General features: G+C 33.7%; 1 protein-coding gene across 1 annotated transcript; it reads left to right on the forward strand.

Moving 5' to 3' along the window:
• Window positions 1–7,778: 7,778 nt before the first annotated feature.
• On the forward strand, window positions 7,779–12,981 carry LOC124374919 (probable chitinase 10). The gene is given in 10 exon segments (XM_046833053.1): window positions 7,779–7,963; window positions 8,137–8,262; window positions 9,074–9,270; window positions 10,242–10,275; window positions 10,278–10,396; window positions 11,168–11,235; window positions 11,237–11,397; window positions 12,411–12,492; window positions 12,634–12,813; window positions 12,923–12,981. Coding segments are annotated over 10 exon segments (1,167 nt in total). The 5' UTR covers window positions 7,779–7,807; the 3' UTR covers window positions 12,967–12,981.
• Window positions 12,982–13,854: the final 873 nt, after the last annotated feature.

Here is a 13,854-nt window from a genome sequence, read left to right on the forward strand (position 1 = left end):
ACATGGTTATAAATTTATGAGAACCGAAGTGCGTAACAAAACCGTTGCGGCAACAATTCCCACCGTTATGTACTGAATAAGTATATTTATGGAAAAGAACATAATATGTTCTTTATGAATATATTACACATTTTAAATAAATATGAAATATATTATATTTCAGTTGTATTTGATAACTTTTTTTTACCAAATTGAAAATCCATTTAACATAACATGATTATACTATGCAAACATGTAATGCCTTATTATATATCAGTGATAATGGCATTATCTAACTGTTAAATACGGGAAATTAACGTTTTTGCGGTATTTTTATGTTTTCTTTTTAATTTATATTTCGGCTAAAGATTTTAATCCTACGATCTTCGTATATGAGTAATATAATACAATAATTTATTTCAATCCATTTAACTCAACATGGAAATAAGCTACAGAAATGTACTTTTTTTTAAAATGACCTTAAAATTACATTTTGTAATACGTAGTTAATTAATTCAAGGACAGCTCTAAACATTTTCTCTCGAGCGTAACGGTAATGTATTTTAAGGAAAGTGGGACGCGCGCGGCTTGTGGCTTACAGCGGGGAACAAGTGTGGCAACGTCGCTCAGTTCTCGTTGGCCGCTCCCAAGGTTCAAGGCAAAATAGGCTCCTCCCTCAATTGCACTCTCTTGTGGTTTTTTGGTATAAAGCCAATTTTTTTTGAAAATCTTCCAATCACAAGATGTGTATGTTTATTGTCAGCATGTAGATTTTGGACACGCTTTAAATAGATATAAATAAATTAGGTTTTCAAATGAAAAGGAGTAGTTAACGGTATCATTTTGAAATATAATGTTTACTGGTATAAGATTTTGTATGGTTTGTTATTATGATACAGGAAACTTATTTTGTCCAATGAATTGATATGTAAAAGATATGTTAGTAAAATATAGTTGTCATTGTTGTATGTTTCAGGCCAAAGGTACAAGGCAAGGTATCTGCCTGGCAGATATAGACCCCTGACTTGGTGTACTCATGTCATTTTACCACCGGGTTTCGCTGTCTTAGATTGGGGACCAGGATGATCATTTAAAACCTCATGGACACATTGGGCTGATTTTGACAACAAGTAAGTAACAAATGCAGTAAGCTTGTATCAACTCTTCATAATAGAGGTTCTTCTTCCTTTAACATGTTACTTCTTTCTTTAAGACCCTTTACAATATGAGTAAACTTGATTAAAATTTAAAAACTTATGTATGGTAAATATTCCTTTTCTTTACGCGAAAAAAATTGTATTTATTAACTTCTGATATCTTTCCTAAGAATAAGGTATACCCAACTCCATAGTTGGATAGTTGAAAATTATCAGTAATTTTTGTTAATTAGTGGGTGAAAAACAACTTTATAAAAAGATACTGTAAAATAACATTCATTTTAAGGGGAATCCTAAAATATATTTACAATATATAGTTTTAGTGCCTTTAGAAATCTGAATACAAATAATAGGGACCACAAACTCCACACTCATATTGTTCATTTCACTGAAATCTCACAGCCAATAAATATGGAGATGTATCTGGAGAGTGAAAAAACTAAACTCACATTATGTATATCTGCAGAATTCTATGAGAAGGGGTAACGGCCACTGAAGAAGCGAGGAGTGAAGGTATCGCTGGCTATCGGAGGATGGAACGACTCAGCAGGTGGCAAGTACAGCAAGCTAGTCAACTCAGCTCAGAAACCGGCAACGCTTCACAGAGCATGTACTCAATTTCCTGCTGGAGCACAACTTTGATGGTCTGGATCTGGATTGGGAGTACCCCCAAGTTGTTGGCAGGTGAGTTCAGTCATCAGATTGAGTATTTCTATTCATAAGTAACTTAAGTGGTTCTTTTGCAATTGATAAGTGTCATAGAAAGTTAATTCTGAGACCCATGGATGTAAGGATCAAGATAGAAACTTCCATTAAAATTAAAGACCAATTAATTAATACCAATTAAATATCTTTAGTTGGTATCAATTTTCTGTATTAAAGACTTGTTACATTATTTCAACACAATACTCAGTACTTTCTTTGGTTATGAATAGAAAGTTTTCATATATAGTTACATGTATTATAACCACATAGTCAGTACCGCATTTCCCTATAGGCCCACTAGGCCCAGGCCTAGGGCGCAAAAATTTTAGGGGGCGCATACATTTTAAAGTACACAAAAGAAAAAAGTTGCGGCGGCGGGTGGTGGTTGGCGCTCGGCGGGGCGGGTGGCCAAGGTCAACTAGGTCCAGGGTGCGACGTTGACTCATTCATTGGTTCATTGCTTTTATTTATTCAAAACACTCCTATACAGGTTGTAAACTGAAATTACACCGACAAACTTCAGGAGGTTGTTCCTGAAGTCAAAAACGATACCAAAAAGTTCCTATAAATGTACTCGTATGTCCTAAAATGCATCGTTTTCCGTCTATCCGTCTATTTGTGTTTATTACATTAAATTTTTTTTTTCTAAACAAACCATTAAAAGGTACAAAGTTAACCTTTTCAACATATGCTAATCTAGTACAAGATTGTCAATTTTTAAAAAAAAAAAATTGAACATTTTTACTCATCAAAATTCAAAATGGCGGCTAGTTAAAAATCTTTTGATGGTGAATTTCTCAAAAAACTACTTCCTGTATAAAAAATTTACTAGAATATAAAAAAAATAATATAAATTTATTTATAAAACGAACGGTACCTTCATTTTTTGAAACCGCGCTCAAGAAATAAAAAATGTTATGGGCATTTTTTTTCTATTATTTAACCTAGTAACATATCACATTTACAAGTTTTTTTCTTGTTTCAAAAAACTACAGTAGCCTACAATTATTTAGAACATTCAACAAAAATATCTCACATTAAACAAAAATATCTCACATTAAACAAAAGAGTTTTAAGCTGTCATTATTAAGAAATACGGAATAACTTAACAGAGCAACATTTATTTCAAAATATTAGGGATCACTTTACAACAAAATGTTTCAATATGCCTTCCATTTGGATGCGATGCATGCATTAAAAACACGTCACTGGTCATTGATTGCCGAGTTCTTTCAAGTATTCCTGGTGTATTCCTTACAGTGTTACAGGCTGCAGTGATACGCTGTAAAAGGTCATCCCTGGTATTAACTGGTCTTTCATAAACTAGAGTTTTCAAATGGCCCCAAAGGAAGAAATCGATTGGATTTAGATTCTGGCGACCGAGGCGGCCACGATACAGGTCCCCCTCTGCCTATCCATCTTTCCCCATAAGTTTGGTCCAGAAATTGCCTGACATCTAGTCTGAAATGCGCGGGAGCTCCATCATGCATGAACCAACAGTGCTCTCTCACACCCAAGGGAACATCATCTAAAATTTCAGGCAATTCGTGTTGTAAGAAATGTCTGTAGTTTTCACCATGTTAGTATGTCAGGTAATACAAAAGGACCTAATAAACAGTCTCCAATGATGCCTGCCCAAACATTTATTTATAAACTGCTGTTGATGTCTCCCTTCATGAAATGGCTTGTGGGTTTTCATCAGCCCATTGATGGATTATTGTGGTAGTTGGGTTATTCCATCTCGATTAAAACAAAGCTTCATCTGTATACACAACTAATGATGTAAAACCAGGGTTGTTAGCTTGCTGATAAAACCATTGGCAAAAACTGTAAACGTAATGGAAAGTCAGCTGGACCCAAGGGCTTGTACACGCTGATAATGGTACAATTATAACACCTGCTCACGTAGAACTCGCCATACTGTCATGTGGTCTACGTTGAGTATTGCTCCTAACTGCCTAGTACTTACGCCTGGATCTTCCTCTACTCGCTGTAAGATGTTTTCTTCCAAATCAGGAGTTCTACGCTGTCTCTGTACACCTCGGTCTGCAAGTAGAAAGGTAACAAAGTGCCAGTCTCATGAAGTCGGTTGAAAACAGCAGCAAATGTTGAATGAGTAGGTTGTTGTCGATTTGGTAAATGATTCGTAATAACAGGCGGGATGCTAGGCAACTATTACCGTTAGCTTTTCCATACATAAAATATCATGTCAGCTTGATGGCTAAATGGGTAACCTGCCATCTTCAATAGTAATAAGAACACTATCGACTAATAATGTTTCTACAAGTGAATATGTAAACAGCTCATATCTTGTCAAAATAAACAAGGAAATGACTTACTTATCTGAATTCATTGTTGTTCTAATCAGCTGTGTTTTCAACATGAAAACATATTCAGCTGTTTAAACCATGAAAGTTGAGTCATGTAGATTGCTTGTTACAATGTCGTTTTTAAAATTTAATACTAATTATCATGTTTAAAGTTTTTTAACCCAAAGTATCGTTTTATTTTTATACTGCCTAAATACTTACATTAACTTTTGAAACAAGAAAAAAAACTTGTAAATGTGATATGTTACTAGGTTAAAAAAATGCCATAACTTTTTTATTTCTTGAGCGATTTCAAAAAATGAGGTACCGGTTCCTTTTTATAAATAAATTTATATTTTTTTATATTCTAGTAAATTTTTTATACAGGAAGTAGTTTTTGAGAAATTCACCAAACAAAGATTTTAAACTAGCGGCCATTTTGAATTTTGTTGAGTAAAAATTTTCTATTTTTTTTAAATTGACAATCTTTACTAGATTAGCATATGTTGAAAAGTTTAACTTTGTACCTTTAATGGTTGTTTAGAAAAAAAATTTTAATGTAACAAACACACAAAACAGATGGACAGACGGAAAACTATGCATTTTAGGACATACATTTATAGGAACTTTTTGGTTCGTTTTGACCTCAGGAACAAACCTCCTGAAGTTTTGGTCGGTGTATTTCAGTTACACCCTGTATGTATATATATATATATATATATACATATATACATATATATATATATACTATTTCACTTATTGAAATGAAAAACGAAGATTACAAGGCTTCTATATATTTCGTGGGATTTTAATACCCACCATCTTCAGGAAGCATAATATAAATGAAGAAAACAAGAAACAAGAAACACAACAAATAAAATAACCAAAAATGTAAATACGCAACTAAAAACATTCAAAAACCCAGCTGATATATCATTAATTGGCACAGATGGAAAAAAAAAAAAAATTTGGAAAAGTTTAAAATTATCTTAAATTTAGACCAATTTGGGGTATTTTGATTTTAAAAGTAATTGATGTGCTTGTTCCAGATTTTTTAATTTTAATCTATTTTAAATTTTCTTCATGACAAGGGAAGACCTTATTAATTCCTTTAAGGTTATAACATTCTTCAAATTTTGTCTTTTTTGTGCTCAGCAGCAGCATGTTTGGCCAATGGCTTCTCCTTGTCTTTATGGGAAAATATCAAATCTGTGCCCTGTTAATTTCTGACTCTAAGGTGGTTAGATGTTTGTCCATTGTACTGTTTGTCACAAAATTTACAATTAATTTGGTTAAATTACAGTCTTAGAGTCACTAGTTTACTTTGCCAATAATGGGATAAGTTAAACCTGTTACGTTACTTTTGAATTCCCTAGAGTTTTTCATAATTTTGCAAGAAACCGCAACGTGGTTTGTTGACACGGTTCACATCCATTTAGTAACGGATTGGTGTGTAATTTAGGTAGTTTAGGTTGGACAAGTTTGTTTTTCAAATTTTGGAGGTTGTTTTCCGAAATATTACTCTAGGTGCTTTAGACATAAAAGTTTGGGTACCTGGAGAGGAAAGTAGGACATTATGGGCAATTTTCATAATACTGTTTAATTTTGTGTATAGTCCAGGAAAAAACTGTGTAATAAACTTTGGTTGTGTTTTATAATTGAAGCTTGCTGGATGTTTTGGTTTGTTTATTTGATTTTTTAACATTTTGTCTGGGGTAATTTAAATGTTTAAAAGTGTTTGCTTAATTTTTCCAATGTAATTTAGGAAGTAATCTATATCATTGCTGCATAGCTTCTTGGCTCGTATAGATTAAACTTTTTGGAATAGATTTTTTTATATATATTGGATGGCAACTTGACAAAATTTAGATAGTTCATTGTGTTTGTTGTTTTAACATGCAATTTTGTTTTGATGTTAGCCTGATTCTAAGAAAATGTCTAAATCTAAAAAAGTTATTATAACATCAGAATAGTTCCATGTAAACTTCAAAGGAGAGAACTCTTGAAGATTCTTCAAAATACTTAATACTAGTATATATATACATATATAGTACTAGTATATAGGTCTTTTATATATATATATATATGTCGTATATATATATATATATATATATAGTACGGTAATAGTATATATATATACTACTATTGTAATTATCTTTCATCAAAATTACGTAATTAAGAAATTTACTGGATTTCTACGTCAGTGTAATCAGAAGTTCCTCTGGGGGGGGGGGGCGCTCTTTGGTCTGTAGGCCTAGGGGCACCGAATTTGTAAATGCGGCCCTGCACATAGTTGTCATTGGCAAATTCAATTCTGGTCTACTTTATGGTAACAGAAACTTATGTTACAAAAGGTGAATTGTAACATGGGACCTGAATCGGACAAAGGAGGCATTTTGCTGCTTGGGTAAGAGAGCTCCCACGCAGCTTTCCAACCCCATGGAACTATTGCTGTCTGCAGCTGTGTCACCCTCCAAATAACTGTCATAGATGCTGGTTAGTTGTATTGTCTTAACTATCTTTAGTTGCAAGAGCAACACGAAAATGTTTTGAATCCTTGACCCTACTAAAGGTGTGGTTGGTGGAGGAATGACCAATTTATATTATTTTTAACATTATTTCTCTTAAACAAATGTATTGAAAAGTCAAAAATGTTTTTATTTTAGAGAGCTTTAATTGTGTTGGAGTTTTTATAATTATTAAAAAATTCTGTATTTTCCTCAGATCTTTCGTTAATGAGGCTTATCAATGATTTTAATTAGCTGAGCCCCTAAATGGTCTCAATGTGTTATTTGGTTGCCTATTCACAATAAATCTTAAAAGTTTGATTTGGTATTTATTATAGATATCTTTATCCTGTTCCTTTTACAGAAATGTTTATGAAACATATTATATTAGGTTACATATTGAATTATCCATAACAAGACAAAATGCTGTTGATTATATAATTATATAGATATGATTCAAATATGAAATAATATAAATTTGTATTAATTATAACCAATCTTGAGCACATTAAATATAATCTAAGTTATCTTTTCTATTCTCAATTTACAGCATAAAAAATTAAAGTTTTAGTGTTAGATCTGGTTAAAATAAGATATCCCTTACTTACAAGTAAGGATGGTTAAACAAGGCATTCCAAGGAGTGGTCTGTATAATCATCTGAACAGAAAAAAGCAATTGTAAAATAAATGGAATGAGTTTTTAAACTGAATCCTACAATAATAACATTTTTTAAATAATAAATTCAATAAAATTACTTTGGTAACATGTTATGATTTGTTTTTAAAAAGGATGCATCTATTATGACAATGAAAAACAGAAAACCATTATAATTTAATTTAATATAATATAATTATTGTTATTATTAGTTTAATGGGCTTCCTAAAATTCTTACAAATCTGTAAAATAATGAATATTTTTATTATGTACTGGCACATAGTTCTCTTCAATGTGTCAAGGTTGTCCTTTTATATATATTACTTTTTTTTTTTTTAATTTTCATATTGTTTTTATTAGACATGGTTATTTTACCTATCTTTAATATTTGTGATGCATTTAAGAAGTTTGAAAACATAGTAAATAATTGTTATTTTACTGCTCAGGTTACGAATGTACCAGTGATTGTCAGAACTCCTGGACTGGATTGCAGTGATGGCTTATGATTACCATGGACAGTGGGACAAACGTACAGGTCATGTGGCTCCCATGTACGCTCACCCCGAGGATGATGATGTCACTTTTCAATACGGTAAATTTTGTTTCCAAATTAGTCTGGATGAGTTTCTGGCACATGTTACTTATTGCAGTGTAGGTCCAAACTATGCTATTTATGACTAGTCAACAAATCACCCACTTCTTTCCATCAATTTGCGATTGACGGTTGACAAACTTGAAAGTTGCTAGTACATACTGAACATAGGGCATTATTTTAGAAGAAGACATATAGTTAGCCCAGATTAACTAGGTGCTCCGGTTCTCAGGTGGGTGTGTTAAGGGATGGAAGAAGAGGCTCTTTTCTAAACCCCAGTTTTCTAAACACCAGTATCACACTCACTTTGTCACCCAACATGCTACCCATAGCAGCATGTGTCAATGTCAGTAGGATGGTTAGTAATGCCCTTGGCTGGTTGTTTGTGTTGCAACATTTGCAACTTGCATTGTAGCACTTGCGTATGTGTTTTATGCCTCAGCTCTTATCATTTATCCAGTTTGTCATTTGGCATTCAGTATAAGACATAACCGGAACAATGTGAAATTTTGCACAGAGTTTACTTTACTGGTGTAAATTAATCTGTGCCACATCCGAGAGTTCTTTTTTTTGTCAGTAGATCTATACTGAATGCAGCAAAAAAACCAACATGTTACTTCAATTTACGCAAACCGAATAGATGGTGTCTAGGGGTGGGCACACCACTTAACACAAATGTTGAGATATTAGGGTAAAACAGGCTGAATAATAGCTCTGGTTTACTGTGAAGGATGACTGTTGCAGCTTCAAAACTTACCCTTCTTGAATATCTTGTGTTACTCTAGAAGCACTGCAAAGGTCCTAATAAAGACTAATTGCCATCAAAGGTTCCTCACATTTTCCCTTAAGTGAATAGAACTTAAAATAAATAATTAATTAGCGTATCTATATATTATAACAATTCATTGATCATAGTTGAAAATAGTTAAAAAATTAATTTTTGCCCATGTGCAGATAACCAAACTGATAACTCACCACTCTGAATTCACTACAATGAACCTGATCAGTAACATTATTTAGCATTTACTCTTTCCATCGCTCTAATTTTATATACTGTACAATAGCATGGTAACTAAACTAGAGAATCTTTAGATCCCGATAATAACAGAGGGGTGGATTGTGTTTTATATGTTTCAATGAGATGCACTAACATGACATTTTCTTGACAGAACTTCACCAATCCATTACTGGGCATCTCTCAGGGAGCTGATAGGCGCAAGCCTGGTGCTAGGTTATGCCGATGTAATGGACAGAGCTTCAGCCTGGCTGATCTCAAGGACAATGATCTCAATGCCCCCACATATGGTGGAGGAGAGGCTGGAGAAGAAACAAGAGCCAGAGGTTTCCTGGCGTACTACGAGGGTAGGTGTTTTGCACCTTATGTTTTTTATTATTACTCATTGTAGGGTCAAAGCCTTATTATTGTTGGTATCACAGATACAAGTCATTAAGGATGTTTTTTCATAAATAGGAAACCTCTTTTGACAGCCTAACACTGTTAATTTTCTGTGCCCCACTATTTTTCATTAGCAATGTGTGAATATTTACCTCATTAATGAACATTGTGATGAATTGATGAACATTTAAAAAAAAAAACATGTTTCATTATGAAAAATATTTCATTGTTTACAGACATTATGTAGAACATTCATTATTTTAGAAATTTTATTGGAACCAATACTAGCATGCCACATGACATTAAAAGCTTGTTTGTCACAATATAATTTTGTAGATTGCTTGTAGAAGTATAGTTAACAGTATTTATCATATTTATTGTGTTTTTAAAAAGAGGAGGCCCTATATGAGTCAAGTTAGCAATTTTTCTATGGTAGCAAAGTGTTTTTGCCAACTGTTATAGCCCTTTAGTTACAAATATGAATGATAAAAACTAAGAAGTGAAAGAATCTTTTATTGTTTAAAGTACCTAACCAACTTTTAAATTCAGAATTAGTCCTCATAAACAATACCAAAAAAAGTAATAAACCAACAGTCATTATCATAAAAAGAGATGGAGGCTCACAACATTGTTATTTAACTAGTTGTTTGGATAGAAATAAAAGTGATCGTACTGTATGTTAAACCATAATTTTTTGTAGCACATAGGACAAAAATGTTGGAGCTTCAATAAATTATAAATTATATTTTGTTTATATTATAAAATGTATTACCTTAATCATTGTAAGAAATGTGAAAGTGATTTCCTTTGGTGCCATGCTGAACGTTGTGTGCGCCAAAAATAAAGACTGTAGTTTGCCATCACTAAAAACACAGTCAGTAATTTGCCTGTTTTACAGATCTGCGAGCGTATCCTCAAGAAGAACTGGGAAAGTGGTAAAGGACCCAGGATGGCCAAATTGGTCCATATGCCCGCTTAGGGGGACCAGTGGGTTGTCATTTGACGACCAAGCAATGATCCATCACAAGTCGGAATACGTGTTGCACAACAACCTTGGTGGTGCCATGATCTGGGCTCTGGATCTCGATGACTTCAGGTATTTCAAACTTGTTGCAGGAAAAAATTGTTTTTGAATCGCTATATGTTAAACTCTCATGATATAACATTTTGATGATCACATGTTATTTGTTTTTAAAAAATCTATCAATTTAATAATAATCATGTGTTTGGTACAATGGCATTTTTTGGAATTTTGGCATTTTTTGTTGTTGTGTAATCTGATCTCTTTCACAGGTTGAATGACTAAGCAAACACATAGACTACAAAACTAGATGAAATGTGAACAAATCATACCAATGCTTTGTGACATAAAAAATTCAGAAATCCAGTTGAATTGAGCAATATAAATAAGGAAATATTTAAGATAAAACTCAGAGAAAAGAAGGAAGGATATAAAAGTAAATATTTTTCCATTAATTTGAATCAACAGACAGGAACCAGTGGGGATTTGAGAAGTAACTGCTGATGCGTACCATCAACCGAGTGCTGCGCAAGAATCCCAGTTCGTACCAGACTTTAGTTTATTCTATTATTACACTAATTTTAATCAATTGAACAGGAACCAGTGCGGTTGTGAGAAGTACCCGCTGCTGTGTACCATCAACCGAGTGCTGCGTAAGAATTCCTGTCCAGACCAGACTGCAGTTTTAACTATTGTTGCATTAATTTTTATCAAATGACAGGAACCAGTGGGAATGTGAGAAGTACCCGCTGCTACGTACTATCAACCAAGTGCCTCGCAAGTAACCCAGTCTAGGCCAGACTGCAGTTTTAAACTATTGTTGCATTAATTTTTATCAATTGACAGGAACCAGTGCGGTTGTGAGAAGTACCCGCTGCTGCGTACCATCAATCGAGTGCTGCGCAAGTATCCTGGTCCGGGTCCTGACTGTAGTCTTGACTCAAAGGTTTGCAGGAAGCCGAGACCAGGGCTGCACGACTGCGGAAGCTCATAGCAGTGATTGCTCTCGCTACTATGCTTGCATTGATGGCAAGCGAGTTGAAAGAGTCTGCCCTTCCAACCTGCACTTTAATGCTGTAAGTTTAGCCTTTATGTGTATGGCATTGATTATACATTTTAGTCATAAGTAAGAAACACTGCCATATGGCAGTTTTGCAAAAAATCGTTATTCTATTGAAAGAAATAAGAAAAGACGTTTCTTGTCACTGTCTTCCAAAGTTTTCCTAAAGTGCCAAAAGAAAATTTATTATATATATTTTTTAATACCATATTTAAAAGTGTGACTCAACAGCCTTTTATAGCCAATCATCATGTTTAAGTATTAATGATGCTAATATGATAACACTACCATTAATTCTGACAGAACTAAAAAGGTAACTTCAAATTTACTGCTGTTTTGAGTTAATGAATTGGAATAGAGAACTATGTTCAATTTTTTATAATTTCTATTGTTTATTTCTTGTATTCAATATTCAATACAAAAAAAAAATGCAAAAAGGTTTTTCTGAACTCGTATTCAATTATCGCAAAATGAGAAGTAGCAATGAGAGATGTGGTTTTTTGGTAATTACGTTCCTCTTACACCTCTATATATAGTAATATATTGGGACATATTCTTAGAAACAAATTAATATGGTAGCTTAAAATAGAATATTTATAAAAGTAACAACTGGAACAGACAAAAACAATACATGCTGAGGCATTAAGGTTTTGTTCATTACCGTTGTCTCCAACAAAACATTTCACTTTGTTTAAAATTTCTTACAATGAACTATCACCCAAAAACAGCATGACAGGGATACCTTTTCTTATTATCAATATAAAGTTCAATATTTGTTACTGATATATATTCACAAAGGTTTTACATATTAAAAAACCGTTGACTGTATTCAAGTTCTTTCATTAATTTAATATCAAATGTTTTGTAATGTTATTGTAATTAAATGTATTTCTCTATAAAAAGATATTTTTTTATATAAAAATGTTTCAAATGAATGTTTATTTCATAAAATAATATTAATACTTGACTTGAGCTTGATTGTAACATGCTTGATTTAGAGAGGAGCAAACCTGTGATATTCCCAGCCAGGCTGACTGTCATTATTCGGAAACTGGTACTAACGCCAGTAGTAGAGAGACAGTTGCCACTGGATCGCGTCCTCCACAGCCATGTGAGTGTATTATTTTATTGCAAAGATTGTCTATTTCATATAACCTTATAGTTACAATAAAATATTGATTAACAAGATAGTTAAGATAGGAATTTGTCATCATTAGTGTGTTTCAATACACTAATATTACCCTGCCCACAGCTGATGCCAAGGTGATCTGCTACTTTACCAATTGGGCGTGGCACAGGAAAGGAGTGGGCCAGTTCCTACCATCGCACATCAACCCCAGTCTCTGCACTCACGTTGTGTATGCATTTGCTGTTCTTGATCCCAAAACACTCACAGTGCGTTCGCATGACGAATGGACGGACTTGGACAATGGTGCGTATTAGGAGTACTGCAAGGTTGTGCATTAGTGCCAGTGCTTTTTAATATATTAGATAAGAGCTATTTTTATTATCAATTGAACTTTCACACTTTCTCCGTTTAGACTTCTACAGCCAGGTGACAGCTTTGAAATACTCATGGGCCTGAAGGGTACCTTCTTGGACTTGGGAGGATGGAAATGATTCTGGAAGGGATGATAAGGTTAATCAGATCGGTCGGCTGGTGAATAATTCCAATCGGCACGAAACTCGTTTCGTCAGGCAATCTGGTCATAAGTTTCTACGCAGATATGGATTTGATGGTGTCGACCTGGGACTGGGAGGTACCCACCAACCTTGTTGGCAGGTAATTAGGCTGTTTTGTATTAGGACTTTTGTTTGAATTAATTTTTTTTTATTTATAGAAATAACTATGGTATTGGACAGTATCTGCTAACAAAAATTGTATTACTCTATGTAGTGTGAACTGTAATGGCTTGGATCCAGAATCGGATAAAGGAAAGGTTTACTACAGGATTCTTGGTTGCAGAACATTCAGAGCAGAGAAACCTGAAAATCCATCGTGGTCTGGCTAAGTTGTCCAGTCATGTACTCGCCCCCAAGTAGGGTGGTTGTTTGGACAAGGGCTAAGAGGATTTTAATGGGACATTATTTATATGTTAGAATAAAATTTTCAAGAATAATAAAACTTTTCCCTTCTAAAATTCCAATTAACGAATTATTAGGTCAAAATTTGGGGTTGTAGGTTTTTGATTATATGGCACCTCCCAATAAATTTTAGGCCAAAAAAGTCTGCTATCAAATCCTAGAGGATGCATACATTTTGGATTTAAAGTATAGGGGTTATCAAAAAGCAAATCTCAAACCAAGTTAACGAATTCAATCTTAAATGTTTTAACAGCTTATGAACGGTTGAGACACTGTCCTTAAGCACCTGGACTGGCTAGGATTGATGGCCTACGACTACCATGGCTTTCTGGGACAAACACGGCAATCAGGCCCATGATGGCTCCCTCTTGTATTACAACGATGGTGA

The sequence above is a fragment of the Homalodisca vitripennis genome, unplaced genomic scaffold (genome assembly GCF_021130785.1).
Source record: "Homalodisca vitripennis isolate AUS2020 unplaced genomic scaffold, UT_GWSS_2.1 ScUCBcl_11196;HRSCAF=20386, whole genome shotgun sequence".
Classification (NCBI taxonomy): Eukaryota; Metazoa; Arthropoda; class Insecta; order Hemiptera; family Cicadellidae; genus Homalodisca; species Homalodisca vitripennis.